This window comes from Notamacropus eugenii, chromosome 7 (genome assembly GCF_028372415.1).
Source record: "Notamacropus eugenii isolate mMacEug1 chromosome 7, mMacEug1.pri_v2, whole genome shotgun sequence".
In the NCBI taxonomy this organism is placed as follows: Eukaryota; Metazoa; Chordata; class Mammalia; order Diprotodontia; family Macropodidae; genus Notamacropus; species Notamacropus eugenii.
The window spans coordinates 104657809-104679486 of record NC_092878.1 but is presented as its reverse complement, the minus strand read 5'-3'; the positions used below and the strand labels follow the sequence as shown (position 1 = coordinate 104679486).

The 21678-nt window shown below is 37.3% G+C and overlaps 1 protein-coding gene across 35 annotated transcripts in view; it reads left to right on the top strand.

Moving 5' to 3' along the window:
• The window catches only part of SORBS2 (sorbin and SH3 domain containing 2), a 487674-nt gene extending 466629 nt beyond the window's left edge, over positions 1 to 21045 (top strand). For 31 of the 35 annotated variants that reach the window (XM_072622632.1, XM_072622649.1, XM_072622633.1 and 28 more), the window contains 3 exons: positions 11872 to 11921; positions 17275 to 17381; positions 18624 to 21045. In XM_072622632.1, the coding sequence (XP_072478733.1) occupies positions 11872 to 11921; positions 17275 to 17381; positions 18624 to 18685 (219 nt within the window). In that variant the 3' untranslated portion in view covers positions 18686 to 21045. Of the gene's footprint in view, positions 1 to 1018; positions 4076 to 11871; positions 11922 to 17274; positions 17382 to 18623 lie in introns of those variants that run through there. The other 4 variants (XM_072622664.1, XM_072622645.1, XM_072622625.1 and 1 more) reach the window with 2 other exon arrangements.
• The last annotated feature ends 633 nt before the right edge of the window (positions 21046 to 21678 follow it).

The window sequence follows — 21678 nt, the reverse complement described above, 5'->3', positions numbered from 1 at the left end:
CAGACAACATTCCTGAGTGTTACCCAAACCAGATTAAAATGTAATTGGAAAACAGTTAACAAAATAAATTTTAAAATACAATGGAACATAGATAATGCTAATAAGTGGTATTCTAAGTTAATATATGGCCTGCAGGGATCTTTACTCTGGTTTAATGGCCCACTTTCTACTTGACTTTGATGCCACTGATCTAGTTCAATCCTCTAATTTTACAGAGGCCTGGAGAGGAGGAAAAGTGACTTTCCACAGTTTGTCCCACAACTAGTACTTGGTACCAGTGAGACTGGAGTGCAGGTCTTCTGAGTCCAGAGATCCTTCTTTGGCAGTTTTCTTCCAAAATATTTTCCAAAAAAAATTTCCAAAATATTGGCATCTATCTCAAACTACTAGAAAGGCTTCCATGATGGCTTCTTCCAAATGGGTCAATGGAAAAATCTATGACCCTGTGGAGGGCTGTTCCTGACATTAGGAAGATGTTATCAAAATAATTCTAAATCAAATTGCAGCAGTCTTAAGTACTTCACTGCATTTTTATCATTTTCCTCAGAAGAAAGATATTCCTCTGTTGAAAGAATTTTACATTCAATAGACATCTGGCATTCAGGATGAACCTATAATACCAAGGGAAGTATATTTCCCTCTCACCTCTCTATTCAAACATGCACAGTGGAAATCAGTCAGCAGTTGAGTATAGTCAAATTTAATGCATTTGCTAGGGACAAAATTCCTTCTGTGTGTTCTCAGCTTTCTGCCTTTCCTAGCAAATGGCTTATGTATGCAAATTTTCTGCTGTGGTTTTTTTTCCCCCTGGAATATGCTGCAAGTTCTGTCAGCTTTAACTACCCCGTAACACCAGAAGGGTGGCTTCTGCCAAGACAGCAGTAGCCCAAGCACTGGTATCTCTTACCCTGTGGGAGAGGGTTGCTGCTGTGCTTTTTTCAGTTTGTTTGGTTTTTTTAGCATGTCGGTTGTATGTGCATGTGAAGGGAACTGACCACCCTCTTTGTGGTTTTTTCAGGCTGATTTAAAAAGAGAGATATTTGTAATGGCTAAGCCTCCTCGTAGCCCAGTGATGTCTAGGAGATCCTGCAGCCCACCTGTCAGAGGTCACAGCAATTCTCACAGGGTAGGGTCCCGCACACCCCAGGTTTGAGATAGCCTTTCCCCCTCTAAACAGTTTTAGTGCTTCAGTCCGGTCCATTGGCCAGCTGGAGCTTTGGAGTTAGGAAAACCTGAGTTCAAATCTAGCCTCAGAAACTTACCAGCTGTGTGACCCTGGGCAAATCACTCAGCCTTCCTTTGCTCATCTGCAGAACGGAGATAACAAGAGTACCTATTTCATCTGGTCACTGTTAGGATCAAATGAAGGAAGGAAATCAGCATTTGTTAAGCACTTACCCAAGTGCCAGCTCATTTCTTAACATGTGAAACAACATATGTAGAGCCCTATATAAATGTTATTTATGAAATCAAAATGAAGATACTTATAGGTCAAAAAAAGTTCAGTTGTGTTCAATTATACATTAATTTTTTTTAAAGGCATGTTCCACTAAAGTAATTTGAGTGTCCTTAGTGGTATTCAAATCTTTTTCTCCCATTATCCATTTAACTAAGTATAAACATTTTTACATAATATTTTAGAGCTCAAAGGGACTATAGAGATGGTCTTCTGCAACACTATCATTTCACAGATGAGAAAACTCAGGCTCAGAATTACACAAAGATTTGCCCAAGGTCTTGTAGGTACGAAGAAGAGCTGGGATTTAAAACTCCCAATCCAGCACTCTCGCCACTAATTTATACCATGTTATTAATGAAATAATCACTGAGAGTATCGTTTTCTCTATCCATTCGATGCTTTGTTGTTCGTTGTGTGTTCTTTAAGACACTGATTTTCAAGACCAGAAAACAAAATATGAACCACGACTTTCATAATTCCCATACTGCATCTTATTTTCTGCATATTTTCTTTGGTTGATGTCTCATTTGTTGGAATTTTTTTCCCTAATACATCATCCTCTTCTCAAAATATTTTGTCACTATAGTGAACTAAGCTCTGTTCTCTTGACAACATGCCTTCCTTGAACAGTGTTTTTAGGAGCTATCTGTCCTCTCTGTGTTTCCCTACACAATAACCTATATTTAAATGAAAGTGCAAATTATTCCCCATTCGTTCGTTAATATATTTTTTTAAACAAGTGGATTCTAAATATTCATCTCAATCAGGATCATACAGTCAAGGGGGATGGGTTGTTAATTTTCACAGGCTTTCTGTCATAGGGTCACAAGTTTTAGTCTTAAACTATTGCCCTAATCTCTGTCACAGCAAGTTTCCAATTAAATGGTCTATTTAGGCTACTTCCCTGCCCCCTCAATTCAACCCTTGCTCATTTAAATTCAATTCATTTACATATCATGACGTCACTTTTCTGATGTCAAGGTCCTCTTCAAGAACAAAGAAAAACAACGGTTCAGAATTGTAAAGACCTTGACTTTGACAAAATTCCAAATCTTCTGTTTTTGTTTCATTTCAGTGTGAATTTGTTTATGTGATTTTGCTTCACTCTATTGACCATTAAATCATCTGTGCTAAAGAAATACTCACTCAACCCTATGATCCCTTTTCTGACCCTCATAGAAGGTAGTACTCAGAAGTAAAGAATTTCTTACACAAAAGTGTCCCCTTATGGTTGGCAGGAGCCATCAGACAAAGGCTACCTTATTCTAGGACCCAGTAAGACCTTAGGTTCTCAGATATTGGATTATCCAGTCACTTTTATAAACTTGCATTTTTCCAAATTGTTGCACAGTAAATTAAAGCTGTGTGTTATGTCTGACACTCAATCCAGTTGGACACTCAGTCCAATTTTCCTTAAGAGTTTTTATGCCAAGTCATATTATTCTTAGTTCTACCAGAAAAGTAAGCAAACTTAGGAAGACTAATTACTGGGACAGTTTCATTTAAACATAATAGGATTGCACAAAAGCTGCCATTCAGGGTAAAAGTATTTCGTTGTTGTTCAGTTGTTTTCATTCATGTCCAACTCTTCAGGATTCCAGTTGAGGTTTTCTTGGCAAAGATATTGGAGTGGTTTACCGTTTCCATCTCCAGCTCATTTGACAGATGAGGAAACTGAGGCAAGCAGGGTTAAGTGCACAACTGTTCCATAGGGAAAGTGTCTGAGACAGGATTTGAACCCAGGTCTTCCTGACTCCAGGCCTGGTGTGCCACCTGGCATTCACTGTGCCACCTAGCTGTCCTCTGAAAACTTTAAACCTTCTCAGAAGCTATTTTAAAGTTTTTAATACCAGATCTATAAAGTAGGTGCCACCCCTTAAAGTTTAGAATCACTAAATACTATGAAACAGCTTGGAGACATGCTGTACTAAGTAACTTTTGACAGTACTGCACCTAACCTCTCTTTTATTTTTAAAACCGTGATTTCATGCCTAGACTTCCTTCAAACACTGGTTATCTGGCTTTGAAAGTTCATAGGCATTTAAAACCAGTCTCAATAATAACAGCTGGTTACTAAGCCAAAAAGGAAAGAAAAAATTTAAGTGAAATTATGTTGGACCATAAATATACATTTATTTCCAGAATGCCATTTATTAATGGGCTATTTTGAGAATTAGCTAAATATAAAATACTAAAGATGTTAATATAAACCATAACAAATATAAACCATAAAATTATTGTGACCTATGTCTAGAATGGATTCCTCTAACAACTGTCTCATCATCTCTTTAAAAAAATTTAACACAGTTTAAAAAAATTATTTAGTGAATATAATGACCTTTGCAAGTCTCAAAGACATTTTATACCTATGAAATTACAGGTCGTTTGAATTTTCATTTTGATCAGTAAGAAAAAAAGAAAAAGTAGAGATGATGCTTATTTCTCTTTTAAAACAGATTCAGCACAGAAATTTCAAGGTATTAACCTAAAGTTCATCTTCTTAGCTTCAGAGTACATATGATCCGGGCTAAATGTCATGAACGTATATTGTTATATTTTTAACTACAAAATAGCTAAGAGGTTATGACTAATAGAAATGCCTCTGCAAATAGTTAAAATAGGAAAGAAGGGAGAGCACAGGGCAGGAAAAGAGATGGCTATCTAATCCGCCAAACAGTCTGCTCCTTAAAATATCTAATCAAAAACGTCCTGTTCCCATTCTGACTTAGTTGGCTGGGAGGTTCCCAAAAACAATCCTCAGTCATGTTGCTGCCTCTGATCACCATTAGATGGCGGTAAAGTTTAGACACCATGGACTCATTCTGGTGAATGATGTGACCCCAGCAATAATTATGAGACAAGAGACCAGATGTATCATTTAGTTGATTGAAGAAATTCCTTCTGTCTAACACAAGTCGGCAACTTCTCTGCACCTTATGTAATAATAATTACAGCTCCATTTATACAGCACTTTAAGGTTTGCAAAGTGCTTTACAAATATCTCATTTTATCCTCACAACAATTTTGGGATAGAAGGGCTGACTGATCCTCATATTACGGATGAAGAAACTGAGGCAAAAGGCTAATTGACTTGCCTAGCATCGCACAGTTAGTAAGTGTCTGAAGCAGGCTTTGAACTTACAGGGTGTTCTGTGTTCATCAGATCATAGCTCTTATGGTGTATGGCCCAAGCTCTTCATTTTACAATGAGATAACTAAGGCCCAGGAACGTTGAGGGACAGAGATAGGATTTGAACCGAGGTCCTCTGACTCCAGAACCTGTATTCTTTCTATTGAACCCATACTGGCTCTTCTGTCAGGGAGTCAGTGAATCTCCCTCAATCTTAATGAGCCAATTTGTAAAACAGAACTTAGAACACACTTCTACAAGCTCTGATTTCACAGGTTCCTATCATTTCTCTTTGACTTAGCAGAAAGTCAAGAGTTGTTGTGTCTGAAAATGTCATTATTTTCATTGTAATAATTGAATTTTTACTAGCAGATGAAGTCATTCCAGGCATGGAAGACATTAATTTTATGTTCTTGTTATGATTTATATTATTACTTTTTATATTTAGTTAATTATTATAATGTCCCACTAATAAATGACTAAAACATTCAGAAAATAAATGCATTATTAGGGTAATATATTACAAATAATTTTAAAGCATGAAGTCTATTTTAGTTTTATTTATTTGTATTCATAAAATTATATACTTGGAAAAGATTTTAAAGATCAAATCCAATGCCATAACATACATGAAATATCTGTGGTTTCTTCAGCACATGGAGCTTCCAGTATGGAAACTCCCTTTATTAAGAGAGACTATAACCTGTCTATGACTTAGGAGACAAGTGCTTTGAGAAACATAGGTGACTTGCCCATCACCTTTACAAGGTCTGATTTGCACCTAAAAGTCTCCCTAATTCCAAGACCAGACCTCAAGTAAGTAAACAATGTAGTTCTACACAGTAATATTATTGGTACTGACCTGTGACTTTACTGGTGTGAGGAACTCCCAAAGAAAATGCATATCGGCAACTTTTCTACAATTTAAATTACTTGGGTCACTGAAAAACTGAGTTACTTGCCCAAGGTCACAGAGGCTTGAGTTCACATCTTTTAAAAGTACATATATAACTTTATTATTTTTTCTGATTAACACGCATCTGTTTTCTTTTCTTCCCACCCCTTTGGCAATGAATAAATGCAAAAAGGAAAACACTCATAACAAAAATGCATGTTAAACTGGCATAAATTCCCACACTGGCCATGTCTCATTCTGCTATTTAAGTCCATTACCTCTGAGGCAGCTAGGTATTGCAGTGGAGAGATGCCAGGCCTGGGGTCAGGCAGACTTGAGTTCAAATGTGGCCTCAGACACTTACTAGCTGTGTGACCCTGGGCAAGTTGCCTAATCTCTGTCTTAATTCATCAGAGAAGGAAATGGCAGACCACTCCAGTATCCTTGCCAAGAGAAGCCCATGGATAGTATGGTCCACAGGTCATGAAAAGTCAGACATGCCTGAACAACAGCCTCTTGAGCAGCAGGTAGCTTGTTGCAGTCCTCTGGAATCATGGTTATCATTACATTAATCAAAGTTTCAGTCTCTCAGAGTTGTTTCTCTTTGTAATGTCACTGTTTAACTTTCTGTCCTAGTTCTACTCACTTCCCACTTTATCACTTTACAGACATCTGCCCCATTTCCACTAAAACCATCCATTTCATCCGCTCATATGGTGCAGTACTATTCCATGACATTCATTTAAGAGATGTTTCTGACCCCAATGCCACATCCCTATCCACTATGCCGCCTCTTAAGTAATTGTTAGTAGTGCTTAATAATAAAGGAAGAGATAGAGACAAATTGATTCCCAGTGGGAGGACTAGTCATCTTCCTTAAGATGGGTTTCTGAGTTATTCAAAATAGAGACTAAAGAGTGACCATTCATCTTCATAAGTATAAGCTCAGTCAGCAAGCTTGATCGTGCACAGAGGGGCTGACCTACTAGTTGGAAAATCATGTTTCAAGTCTTAGCCCATGCTGAAAGAGGAAAAAGTGACTGAGCCCCTCAGGATCCCATGCAACACTAACATTATAAGTTGCAGAGTAGATATTGGTCTGCTTTGGTACAGGGAGTCTACTCTGCAGCAGTCCCTTATAGCAATGAAATCTTTGGTTCAGGGTCTTTGGTTCTTGCCTCCCAAAGTGGACAACTTTTTTGAACGTGTAGAAGTTTTCAATGTCTCTCAACCTAATTTAGCTCAACATATATTTCATTATGGGGCATCAATAGCAAGGGACTATGCTAGGTCCTAAATGAAATAAGAACATAAAAATTAAATATGACATAGTCCTTGCAATTTAATAGGAGGGATGAGTTATGTGCATAAGTGACCAGAAGACAGAAAGTGCTAAAGAAAAAAGATGGGGCTATGTGAAATTTGAAGAGGGAAGGATAGTTTAAGGGTATTAGGGGAGATTTTGTGGAAAAGGTAACTCCTGAGCTAGACCTTTAAGTGAGGGAGAAATTTAAGTAGATAAAAGGATGGAAGGCTGGTGGTCAAGGAAGATCTCCATTCAAGGCAAGAGAGAAAAGCAAGGATTCAGAGGTAATAGAAAGCAGTACAAGGAAAGGAAATAGCCCCTAGTTCAACATATTGCAATGTTGGGTATATGAAGCCAATAAAGCCAGCACGGTAGAAGTAAGGCAGGTTATGGATAGCTCTGAACAGCAGGATAAGTAGTGTTGTTTAGTAGACCATAGTGAGACATTGAAGACTTCTGAGCAAACAGAAGGATTGGACAAAATGAGGAAGTAGAGTAGGGTGTTTATAATAGAAATGATGAGCTGGATGGATTTCTCAAAGGAAGAAGAAATAGAACTTGGCTGTTGATTGGCTAGAGAAGCAAAATTCATAGAACCTCACGATTGGAAGAGATTTCAGACGGAAGGTAGTCTCAGCCATAGCTGAAGCAATATCCCCAACAAGCAGTCATAACACCTCCAACTCAAGATCCCCATTGATGGGGAACTATTTAGAACTGGAGGGGACCTTAGAAGTCATCTGGTGCAATCCTTTCGTTTTGAAGTTGAGGAAACCTAGGGACCAGATAACTGGAATATGAACCAACATCCTCTGCCATTCTGCTTTTTTGTTACCTAATTGTTCAAAAATTGTTTCCTTGTACTGAGGTGAAAACTCACTTCTTCCCCATCCTAGTTTCCTTTTTCTGACTTCTAGGGCCAAACAAATCTAATCCCTCTTCCAAATATAAGACTACCTAAATATAAGAAATTTTGTCAGATATTTTGCCAGCAGTTAAGTTTTTATAAGGCATTCTTTACCACAGGCTAAATATTCCCAAGTTCTTTAAGCAAGCATGGCATCTCCTTGCATCCCTACACCATTCTTGGTACTTTCCTTTGGCTTGTCAATATACTTCCTAAAATATGGTGCCTGGAAGTAAACACATTCCAGATGTTTCTGGCCAGGGTAAATACAAAAGCAGGGGCCCTCTCTTGATCTAGACAATATACCTCTGTTAATATATACTAAAATTTCATTAGCCTTTTTGGCTACCAAATACCACCATGATTCATGAGGAACTTGCAGTCTGCTAAAATCTCCAGATTCATTCCACATGAACTCTTGTCTAGCCACATCTCCCTCTAAATTTTACTTGTACAACTAACTGCTTTATAATTAAAGGATTTTCCATGTGTTCCCTTTAAATGTAATCTTCATCCTATCATACTGAGCTCTTTGTGGGATCCTTCCACCCAATAAATCAGTTACCTCTTCCAGTTCTATACACATCTTTAATAAACATTCCACATGCATCTTCATCCAAATCCCTAATAACAACACTGAACAGAACAGTACCAAAGGTAAAGAAAGCATGGTGGTACTTCATTAGATTTTTCTCCAGGATGACATCTATCTATTTGTATCTATACACTAAGTCTAAAACCAAATCTGCCAAAATGTACTCTTATGTTCAAATCCCTCCATTTCATCTACAAAGATGGCATAAGAAACTTTATCAGGCATTTTGCCAAGCTACAAGTACATGGCATCTAATTTTCCACTTACCTAGTCTCATAAACCTGTCAAACAAGCTCATGTGGTTAGTATGATGTAACATTCTTAACAGATTCATTTTGGCACTCAGTAACCACTATTTCCCTTTCTATCTGCTCACATGCTATCCCTTTAACAAAATCTTCTAGAATTATCCAAAAATCATAGTCAAGCCCTCCAACCTACAGTATGAACACTCTACATTCTTCCTCTGTTGGAAAATTAGGACATTTACCTGACTCTAGCCCGTGTAGTATTGTGCATTTTCAGAGATTCCTCACAGCAGTCCAGCTATCATGCCTACAGATTCCTTTAGAATCCCAGAATATGATTTATCCAGAACTTATGAGTGACAGATGATTAAGTTTTGAGCCTGGATAACTGAAAAAAGAATGGATTTTTTGAAATGAATAAGTTAGAGCAGGAGCAGCTTGGGGGGAAGTGTGATGAGAGAGAATGATAATTTCAGTTTGGGACATTTTTAGTTTTGGATGCTGTCTGGACAGCTAAATGGAGAGGTAGCCAGCGGGTAAGTGGAAATAAGAGACATACATTCTCCTTTGAAAGACATTCAAAGATACTTCCATCACAGGTTGCAACAATCTGACCTATATGGGCAAATGAATCCAGTAGCGTACAGACAATAGCAGAAGAGACGAATTCTTTAAGCAGCATGGAAGGATTCAAAGTTTGTTTTTGTTTTTCATGAAAAGAGAAAGACATAAAGCCCAGGCTCAGACATTAGAATACAGTGAGGACACATGCTTATAACAGGCAGGAATCAGTTTTCGTATAATGGGAATAAAAACAGTGACCTTAGAACCAAAGGGGAGACAGAATAAACCTGAGCCTCCAAATTGAAAGAATTAAAAGAGGAATCAAAGTAGTAGAAGTGTAGTGATTAGTAATTATAGTATAGTTATAAATGGCAATTATGAAAAATTATTCCTCTGCCCCTTCCCACTCCCCACTCCACTGGGTTGCTTTCTGTTGGTTGATAAGTTGATCTATGACTTTAGTTTCATTTGAACTAGGATTAAGGGGATAAACTAAAAATAAGATAGCTTCCTTCATACTCTATTTGGAAATTATACATTGTGGTGTTTTATTTTTTTATATTTTTTATCAGGTGAATTTTGTGGGTGATCTAAAGTTCTAAAAGGAAGGTGCACATGTTATATGATTTTAAAATAGAAATCAATTAATGACTTGTACATATACATGTATGTATTACAATGTTATGTTTGTGTATAATTGAGGCAAAAGAAAATATATTTAATTTACTCTATTAAATCAGATTAAGGACCTAGAACTTGCATTTCAATACATGCTGGTAGCTGCCAGTCAGAATAATTTGACCTTAAAGATGATGGTCATATTTTTCATAGCATTAATCATTACATGGTATTGATAGTGCAATATTGGTTTGTAGTAGCAAAATAGGGATAGTGGTAAGTTATATCTTTAATTTCCTGCCTTTAAGATAGATGATTTGTGCGTTGAACTCTTCTGTTCCATTCTCTAGGTCCTGTAGCTCCTTTGTGATTTGCTTCATAGGCAGATAGTGGAGGGGGAAAAAATTCCAATAATCTAAGGCACTTTAGCTGTTTGAGGTTCAAAACTTCAAGTCCTACTAATGGTGGGGGGGGGGGGGGAGGGGCGGTGTTCAAGTACCTTAAGAGAGGCATTCTTCACACCTGAGCCCATCCAGAACTGGCACTTGTGCTTTTTACCCAGGGCAGCATTTGGCTAAGTAGATTTCAGGGATTTTTCTATACATCATATGATTTGAATAAAACTCCTCAGAACAGAAGAGCTTTATTATTCACGTGACATAGAAAGACACTGTGAAGTCATTTCATCACTGAGCTAGAAGAAACCACCATAGTTCATTTTTTCCCCATGTTTTTAATGATAGCTATCATTTATAAAATGCTTTAAAAGGTTTTCGAAATGTATTGTACATAGTATCACATTTTATCTTTATAACAACCCTGGGAGGTAAGTACTATAATTATCCCTGTTTTATACATAAAGAAAATGAGACAAGAGAGAGGTTAGTTGACTTGCACAGGGTCACATAGCTAGTAAGTGTTTGAGGCAAATTTGAACTTGAGTGTTTTTGACTCGTAGTCCAGTACTCTAAGGTCCAGTACTTTGCCACCAAGATGCCTACCTACTCTTATACATTCTGTGGACCAGTGAGTGATGAAGACTTTCAGGGAAAGATTTGAACAGCCTATCATCTACTCTAAATGTCTTAGAAACCCAGCTATATCTTTATGTTTAAGTTCATTTAGCTAATTACTACAGCTTAGTGGTCATGCGAGATTAGTATTCAGTAACCTGCCATGCATACTTGGAGAATATTTTATGTTTATATGTACCAGTTTCATGCAGCATTAGGGTGCCTATAAAATGTATTATGAATGATTGTAATGCAGCATTTTTCCTAAAAGATATATTTAGATCATTCAGTGATTACAAATTAACATACAGCTTACATATTGATAAAAAGTACTATTTTTTTCCATTAGATGAAGCGATTATGTAGTGATTTAGGATGCTAAGGCTTATCATTTCCAATATTATAAGTATCTATTACAGATACTGGTCTTGATGCTTAGTTTAAAAAGAAAAGAAACTCTTTTGAGGGTTCAGTGCACTGGAAATATCTACCAGTATTTCTCTAATAAGGTAAAATGTTACATGTTACCTGGATCTTGTTTGTTCCAGTCTATTTAAAGTCGTCTGCATGGTGTTCTCCTCACCTTGAGAAGGGACAGTGTTAATCCAAATGTAGCATGGGGTGCCTGCCCACTTGATATTTTCATGTGTACTGTACATGAGAATGTTGTCCGTGCAGGAAAAACATAATGAATGAATGTGGCTCCTTTGCTGTCAAAACTAAATGTGATTTATTTTTTGCTTGTTTGAGAATATACGGGAGACTAAGAATGTATGCTGTTGTCCATCCTGTCCCATTCAAGTGGTACGATGTCTGCGTCTTTGCAATATTCCTGGCCTTTGAAAAATCAATGGGACTAAACTGGGATCTTTCTTTAAAATGTGAAGAGTCTAGATTGTAGACGTGTTCCAAGTATTTTGGACATGGATTGTTTGGGTTCTATTTTGACAATTCCTTTCAAAATATTCCAATTCTTAATCCTGCAACAGTCCTATTGTTTGCCTTTTCTTTCCTCTTGGTTTTTTACAACAGGAAATATTAAATGTCAAGAAAAAATACCATGCTATTATCCAAATTTTTACTTATTAACAGTACTATATATATATTTTTTTACATTGAAAATCATTTCATTACAGCCACAGCGCCCTGGGTTTACTCATGAAAACATACAAGGTGGGGGGGAACCGTAAGTATCTTTCTTCTCTTCTAAAGTCAAGAATAACTCTAACCCTAACAAAAGAAGGGAGAAGCAACCCGGGGAGTTCAAATACAAAATCTGTGTGGCCAGAAAGGAGGATGGTGAATTTCTTTAAGAAAAGAGTTCCAAATAAGCAGTCTAATTTGATTCATTTTCATCTGCTGAAGACAATGTTCCAAACCTTTTATGTTACAGATAATCAGGAAGTCATGCCTAGATGAAGACTTCCTTCTCTTTGCTTTATGACCGAACTAGACTCCCTCTTAGGGTTTACGAGTCAAGTTTCCCTTCCTCCATATGGACAATGTACATCTTAGTCAGTATAGGTTTCACTGTAATGTCAGCACCTCACCTGCATTTACTATGTAGTTACTGGGAGAAATGGTGAAAAGAGCCCTTCAAGAGAACTTGGTGACACAGTTCCAGTGCATGTTTGCCCTTTCCAAATGGCAGCCTTTCATACATCACTGTTAGTCAAGCACATTTACTTCCTTCGCCTCAGAAATGCTCCCCTACACATCTGTCATAGTGATCTATCCTGGAGGCCATAGCCAGTTGACTTTTGTCTTGCCACCGGACTCTAATGATGATGGAGGAAAGAGTAACACTGACGACTTTGCACAGTTCTGTCTCTCTTAAATCCAATCTATTTTCAAATCAAGACATCACTTTCTTCAATATGATGTCATTTTTAAGAACAATCGACGAGCGAGTGATCTATCCCATTTAGCTTTAACATCAGGCAATGACTGATTAACCTGTAGCTGCCAGAAAGTCTCCCTAAGGATCTCTTATTTCTACTCCTTGCTTTTTTCCCTTCATTTGACAAGCATTAATTAACCACCTGCTGTTTGCAAAGCACAGAGAAAATGAATAACAGTCTCAATACTCAAGGAACTTACATTGCACTGGGGAGAAGGGAGAAATATATGTATACAAATAAATGAAAAACAAAAGAACACTAACAACTCAGAGAATCAGGAAAGGTTTCCTGTTGGAGGGGGCACCAAACAGACATTAAACCCCTTTCATCCAAATGCTGTGGAATTATTGGTTAAGATGCTAAAGCTTCTTCTGTAGCATCAACTGTAACATCCTCACTAAGTCTCAAGTCTTCTAACCATAGTCCTCTCCTTGCCTGCAGGGAGTAGCAATTGATTAAGCCATTTTTATGAATTATGAGATCATTCCCCTAGAACTGAAAGGCACCTTCAAACTGACCTGGTCCAACACCCTCATTTAATAGATGAGAAAGCCAAGGTCCAAGAGGTTAAGTGATTTGTCCAAAGTCACATGAGTGCCAAGTGGCAGAGGTAGGATCCTGTGATACCAAGTTTCAGGTCAATACTCTTTCCATTGAACCACATTGTCTTTCACTGATTTGACTCTAAGGTTTATTCCTTTCATTTCCCTACCCACCCCTTTCCTAGACTTCACCCCAATATAGAGCCCACAGCCGAGCATACCTTCTCTCAGCTTAGAACCCCACAGCCTCAAAGGCTAGTAAGAGGAAGAAGTTGGTAGGAAAACCCATAAGCCCTTCCAAGTAAAGATGATGATTGCAGTTTTTGCTGAATTTGGAAATTGTCTAAGAACATTTTCTAATTTTCATTTTTAAGTTCCTGTTGGGCTACTTGCAAATAATTTGCAAATAATTTTCAACTGAAAAATAATAAATTTGTAAAACTCTTTAGGAATACAAATGTTTTAGCCCATTTCCCATGCTTTACAGGTAGCCACTTTTAAGTAGTAAGAAATATTAGACATTGTTTTCTGTGGATACAGAATTTAATTAATTTTCTGACCACTTACCAAAGCCATACCCTTGATGATCAGATTTAGCATTCTGTATTTATGGAATTACAGAACCCACAGATGGGTATTTATGTATTTAGGAAATGGTACTTGGGGCCTAATTAAAACATCCTTTGTTTAAAAAAAAATACCACCCAGTTACATTCCATGAAATATGGGTGGAGAAGCTTGGCTTCATTTAGATCCTTAACAAGCCTTGTGAAAAGCTAGATTCTGAGTCTTAAAAGGTTCAAGAATAATTCAATTTCGCCTTTTCTTGGAACAAGGGTAATTTTCCAGTAAAAGAAAAGAAATGTCCTTTTAAGGCATCCTGCTTCCACCACCACTCATTCCTGTTTCCTCCAATCTGTCTTACAGAAGAGCCCTGAAACCCCAACACAGAGAATGCATCCCTTCTAAAGTGACTCAGTTTAAACACTCATTGGAGTAGAAAGTTCATGGGAAGATGCATTTATTCTTTTCTCATACTCCCAGATAATGGAAGAAATGAAAGCAGGACATCATCCTATGCCCAAGTCAGAGTTAGCACCTGCAAACAAACAGGAATTTGATAATAATGTAATAGCCCTGGGAGTCTCCAGGCATCTGGGTCTTAAATCCCTGGACCAGTGACATCTTTCCATTCTGAAAAATCAGTGATTCGCCCAGAGGGAGGCAACACAGTTCCAAGTACTTTGGAAAGTTACACAACAGTATCAAATTGATGACCCAGTAACATTCTGCTCCCACCAAAAAGGATAATATGAGATTATACAATGACACAACATATTCAAATATTGTTAGAATGAGGTCACTTCCCAAAGCAGAGAGCATTATTCAGAATCCTGAGCATTCCTTTATCTGAAACATTTTCATCGAAAGCTCTTCATGTTTGCTAGAAATATCAAGAGATTTTCCATAGGCCTTCAGAGATAAATACTATTTTAGCTGTCTTCTAATCAGCCTTAAGGAAAAAAAAAGGTATTTGATGGTTTTATTCAGATAGCCCTGGGCAAAATTGTGCAATGGCTAATCACTGTCTTCATTATGAATATAAGTGATCAACCTTCTTCTAAGAAGTGATTCATAGGCTTCCCTGGGTTCCTAAAGGGGTTTGTAACCAAGAAACCCCCCCAAAAAACTGTTTAGGCTTTCTAAATTCTTTAACAGATGAGGAAACTGAGGCCCAGAAACATGACTTGCCCAGTATAACACAGCTAGTGTATAGCAGAGTCTGGGCCTGAACCCAGGTCTTCTATCTCCAAGTCCACCCTATCACCTTCTCTGTGCCATCTCCCCAACCATAGGCAAGTTAGTACCTTCCCATTCTTCCCCTTTTTCCTACACTGAAAATCTGCTCTTAATAAATACTTTAATGAAATAATTTGCAGTAAAGTATGAATGAACAATGAGGCTTTAATGTATTACCCCCTCCTTGTTATATTTTCACTTTAATAGGGGGCCAGACAAACCAAAGGAATCTCTCTCTAATGGTAGAAATTTTAGAGACTGGGATCAAAGCAGAGAATGTATTTGGAGTAAAGAGGAAGGCATGAAACCTTCTTAAAGTTCCTTTCAAAAATACCACATAGGTGGTAGTGTATTCCGTCTATTTGTAAGGCTGGCCTCTTGATACTATCCAAGTCATTAGCAGTCCACACTTCTGTCTAGGAAAGATCCAGTGAGTGTTGTACCACTGGACTGGAGAATATCAAACACATTTGAGAGTAAGTCAATATGTCAGTGCCCTAAATATAAATGCTTACATTTTGGTCCTGACTCTCAAAGTCATTTTTTCCTTATTTTACCAGAATTTAATTTTCCCACTTGAAGAACAATTATAATAAATTATTTAATTATATAGTTTTATATGCACACACACATATTATATATAATTCATTTTCCCATTCCTGAACCATGTTCATCATTGTCAGTATCACTTGTGCCCATTTCCTCAATGCCACATGATCCCCACATTTCTAATTGAGTGACTGCAAGTAGTAAAGTCTTGTAGGAATGCAGGGGAGGAACAAGAACACTAGCCTGGAGAGGTCTGATTTCTAGACTCATTCCTACCACTTAGTAGCTGCATAATCTTAGGCAAGTCTCCTGTCCCTCTGGACCTGAGTTTCCTCATCTGCAGAATTAAGGAGCTGAAACAGGTAACTTCTAAGATCCCTTCAAGGATCTGTGATCTGCTGATTCTTCTAGCTGCATGACAAATTAGGAGGATTAAATAGGATTCTTTTGTCATTTTCCCTGGGGAAGAAATATTTTAGATAGATACATAAAACTGGCTTTCAGAGCTTTCAATTGTTAGACAGACACTTTCATGTTAATTATGTACCAGTTCCTCCTTGGCCACCCCAGATATTGTATTTTTGTTTTTTAAGTTATCATTGTTCGTCTTGTTTATCAGTAACTTCTATAAAATTGGTGGTACTAGAACCCCGAAACTCTTTCATTAATGCTTCCAGTATAGCCTCATATGAAATGTGGGGGACTGGGGAATGGTAATGTTCAATTAATTATTGTTATGTGAAGTAATTGTTCAAGAGTGTGAAAGCATGGGGCAGGAAAAAAATCTTTATAATTCTCATCTAACATGAAACATGACCAAATCCATCGTTTTCCATTGTTTCATCCTGGTCTGTAATCCATACATAAACTAGCATAAAACGTACTACATGAAGTATAAGATTTGTTTTTCCCCACTGAGACTACACCAATTCTAGTTGGCAATAGAGTTATGAAAATAAAATACTTTCATGGTTGCATGATTTCAGTAATGTGGACCTTACCTCCACCAGTATAAGCTGCAACCCATACATTCCTATGCAGGTCTTGTTTGGGTCATTGCCTAAATACAAATAGAGGGGCCACCCAATGTGCTGGAGGACTTCTTTTGGCATGTATGTGTTTTTAATAGATAAATGAAGAGGAAATGAAAATAAGTATGCTTGAAAAAAAAAAGACAGATTTCCCCTCCTTTGGAAGAGTGATACTCTTCCAAATTCCAACATAGGTGCTCAAGAGTTGTATTTAAATCATTTGGTTTCTCTTAATGAAAAATATATTTTGAAGGCTAAATTGGTTCTTTCAAAATTTGTAAGCCACAGATGTTTCTGGTGCTAGATGACCACCTTCAGAAACACTGATTCTATAAAAGCCTTTCTTGTTTTCTGTGGATGAATACTGATAGCACCATTTGTATTTCATTTACTTCCATTATTTAAGCTGTGTAAGATAGAAAAGTCAGCAGATAGCTGAAACAAGTATCTGCCTTAAAAATTCAAAAATACTTATATCAGAATGCCCTTCATGTTGTGAACTGTGTAATGTAATCATAGTCCTAGCCCAGTAGCCTAAGGGGGAGTTCTGCTTTTTTCCCCTTCATGATCACTAAAATTTCATACTCCTTAGCTTGATATTTTTAGTTAGAATGTCATTTTGTCCGACCAAAATGAGTTTCACCTCCTCCTCTAGCTTAGTAAAGGTACAAAGAACTTCTGTTTAAACACCCGCATTTGTATTTGTCCTGTTTAAGGTTTCAGGCTCTGTATAACTATACTCCTAGGAATGAAGATGAATTGGAGCTCAGGGAGAGCGATGTCATTGATGTGATGGAGAAGTGTGATGATGGATGGTTTGTGGGTATGTGTCCAGCTCTTTTCACAGACATTCTGCTTGTTCATAATTTGCTTGCACACTTTTGCATAATTTATTGTTTTCTAGTGGATGATAAATCATGCTTTCTTTGACTTCTTGACTCCTTGACCTCTTAAATACATATGCAGATGCACTACGTAATTCTGAGGAAATCTCTCTTAAAAAAAAAAAAAAGACAAAGAAAGACAAAAATCAAAAAAATGGCCCAGTTCAATTCTAACTTAATGGTGACTTCACAATCTAATTTCCTAATAGAAGGCTAACCAGCAAAGTCCTCTAAGAAAAGTATGCTTCCTTTGAATAAACTTGCTCATTCTTAATTGTGTTGGGAATTCTAAATTACTTATTGCATCTGCTATTTTTAAAAGGTTCCTAGATAGTGTGTTCTTGAGGCTAAATGCATTGATAATGAATACTCTTTTAACATTCAGTTTAACTATTGCATGGAAATATTTTTAATAACTTAGACATTATACCTACTGGTGATGCCTTTTCTCCCCATTCTCCAAATAATCTATTTCTTCTCATTTATATGGTGACTTTGTGTAGCCTGTTGAAAATTAATCTATTTTATTAAGACTTTGAGCAAGTGAGAGTTTTAATGGAGGGTATGACCTTAAGCATACTGAATAAGGTGACAAAAGAGTTTATTTGGATACTAATGATGCACCTAATATCCCTATTACTTTTAAGTTAAAGAAGGAAAATTGCCCTCTTGCATAACCAAGCATCACCACTTATATCTCCCATCTGTAGACCACCACTCTGCAAGTTTCACAGCTCATTTGGAGAATTATATTGGAAGATATAGCTTTAAGAAATATTTCCATTATTTCTCCCATTTCCGTCTTCCCATTTTCTGGCTAATAAGGAAATGCCACCCCACCCTACTATTCAAGGCCAACCTTATACCTGAAATCTAATTACAATTCCCTGGGACTTCGTATCTGAGTGATTACCGAATCATTATGTTTCCAATTGGTGAAATACAATGGTAATGAAGCGTAGTCACTTGGCTCACTCCTTCACATTAAGCAACACAGAGAACCTAATGACTATGTTATTCTTTAGTCTTAAAATAGATTTCCCCCTCTCCTCTTCAAAGCCTCTGGTGTTTGTACCAACAACAGTAAGGCTTTGGATGTGGGAGCTGTGTCTTCAAGGCCCCATGCATGTAGTGATGGTTCACTGTTGTGCCCCCTTTCATTTCTTGCTTCTTACTTTCAGGAACCTCAAGAAGAACCAAATTCTTTGGTACTTTCCCCGGAAACTATGTCAAGAGGCTGTGAATTCTTTTGTCTACTTATTTATGCCGCATTTCAGCAACACATCCACATCAAATACCTTGGAAAACATGCTCCCCAGGCCTTCTGTTTTCATGCTTCACCACCAGAAGGCTCTAAGCACCATCATCACCATCTCCATCCTAACAGTGCAGTTGTTACAGCCGCCATGACACCTTTGGGTGAAGAGGCTGGAGGGTGTTGCTGTAAAACTGTACTTATTCCTGCTATCTGCTTTAAACGTTTACAATTTGAAACACAGAAACAGAACCTGGAGTTGTATTACACTTAGAAACAAAATGAATGAAATCTGGGGGGACCAAAAGAGCAACATCTCATAGAGAGAGGTTTCTCTGGTCCTCTAATCAAAGGCTGTAGGCGATAAGCTTCTTAGTCCCCTCTTGAGGCAGCTGGAAGATAGTGTTTCCTTAGGACAAGCCAATGGTTGCATTTCCACCTCTTTAGTTTGGCAGGATACATTACTCTCACTTTGCTGCATCACGAGTTTGCCTCTTATTCTAGTTGACAATGTATTTGAACTCTAACCCAATGATTGTCTGCCTGCATTTACTGGTTATAACATGCACAGTGATTGTAAAATCTCCAGCAAGAGTAGGAACCTTCACTCGGACAAGTTTGATTTTATTATCAAATCTGCGTTTTCCAATAGGAGTGTCTTCCTGAAGGGTTGGGGAATTTGGCTTTTTTGTTGGTTTGGGCTTTCTTTTTTGAACTTTTTATAAGTGTAAATGGTAAGAAAATTTACAACTTTAGTAATAACCATGAAAAAAGAAGGGGTAAATAGATGGACAGCAAAAGAAAAAAGTTGCGTTTTAAAGATGCATTGCTATTTTATATTTAAAAATGTAATAATCAGCAACATGAACTATGAGATGTTAGTGTTTTATTTATCAGATAAATTTTAAATAAAAGCAGTGTTAGTGCAAGAATTCATTCAAACATAGACCCTTGAACAAGATGCTCACAGAAGGTATCTTCAAGAGCTATGGACTGGTTTTATTTTTGTTATGTTGCATATGTGTGTGCACATATACATGCATGATTGTATATGAACATACAATACATATGCATATGTTGCACATTTATGGAAATGTTAGACTCCCAAGGCACGCATTATTTTATAAAAATAAATATATATAGCACTTCAGAAACATCAGAAGTATTAATTCTGGGCTTTGCTTTGCTTTTTTTTCTTTAATGAGCAAAAGCAATTATTTGAATGCGCAACTTATGTTATTCCTGCAAAAGTTCAAGTCTAAGTAGTGTCTGTATTAGAAGACAGGAGTATGTTCAGGTGGAGCCTCCCAGTGTGTGTATTTGTGTAATTCTTTCCTTAGCATATATTGGGCACCTTGGGAGTCCCAAGTCTGGGAATTTATCAGGATGGGGTCCTGGAAAGACCACTGACCTTGAGGGTCAAGCCTAGGTTTGAGTCTTGGCTCAATGAAAGGTTTGTTCTAGATCATTTAATTCTAGTTCCAAAGTATGATGAGCCTAAGACCACACTAAATGGTAATTAACTGGTCCCCAGAACCCACAAGTTTAAATAACAGTGATTTATGCATCTATTACACTCACTCAGAGACCTGGCTTCAGAATTCTTATGACTTTATACAAGAGCTGTTCATGTTTGGATTCTTCAGCACCTTATAAATGACAGGCTTTTAATAGCTTTTCACCTGTGGTCAGTGGTTGATTTTTTTCCCCCACAGTGGACGTAGCCTCTAGAATATTGTACATATGCTGGCCTTTCTTTTGTACAGAACCATTTAGTTGTTGAGTAACAAATGGGAAAAACAAGTTCCTTCTCAGTCCTCACCCCATACTTATACTAACTGAAGAGAAATTTTTCAACAGGTTTTCCTGGCTCACAGATCATGATGCATACTTTGAGAGTGCAATTCTTTGGCATTTATGCAAAATTTTATAAATTTTTAAAAATGGTCTTAGCAGCCAAATTGAAATGTATGTATATATCTTTATTACAGAGAAATGTCACTAGTCTAAAGATACAGAAACACCTTTTTGCAGCCTACCCTTCTTAACACTGCAGTCATGACAAGATTTCTATTGCAAAGGCTTTGGGGCTCACAGCTAGGTCAGCCGCATGCAGCTTTGCTGAGGGATGACTATAACTATCTTTGATGCCATTTATGATAAAAGTCTTCAATATCTGTTGCCTGTAATATTTAAGAAAAATGCTGTTTCTACTCTGTATCTGATTTTAAAAAAGAAGGGGGAAAATAATTTTTTTCACACCTGGCTTTCAGGTAATTGAATTCTTACAAGCAAAGGTCTGTGTTTTTTTCTTGAATAGACTTCTAATAAATTTTGCTTGGAGTACACTTTAGCTTTTCTTTCTGGTATTTAATGCTATGTTATCTGAAGAAAAATTATGTATTTGTATCCTCTTTGATCACATAAACTAAAAGAAAATGTGTTTGGTCTCTTTTGTTGTTGCAAACATGGAGATAGACTTTGCCCCAAGCACGCCACCATAAGCATGTTTTTTTAGCTATTCATGAACTACCATTTATAGCATTTTCTGCTAAAACTTGTAGCGCTCAATATTATTTCTGCCTCAAAAGTGGGCATCTCTTCCAAAGGAGTATCAGGGCTGAGTGGTATTACAAGAATTTAAGTGCATGTTTTTTCCATTATCTTATATAGCTTGAAAAGACTTAATCTAAAAAGCTTTAGAAGACTATTTGAAGACTGGCAGTACCCTTAAGAGGGCAGCTAAGTGGCACAGCAGTTAGGGTGCTGAGTCTGGAGTCAGGAAGACTCGTCTTCCTGAGTTTAAATCAGACCTCTGATGCTTACTAGCTGTGTGTCCCTGGACAAGTCAGTTTCTTCATCTGTAAAAATGAGCTGAAGAAGGGAATGGCAAACCACTCTAGTGTCTTTGCCAAGAAAACCCAAAATGGGCTCACCAAGAGTCAGACATGACCTAAAAATGACTGAACCACAAAGGTACC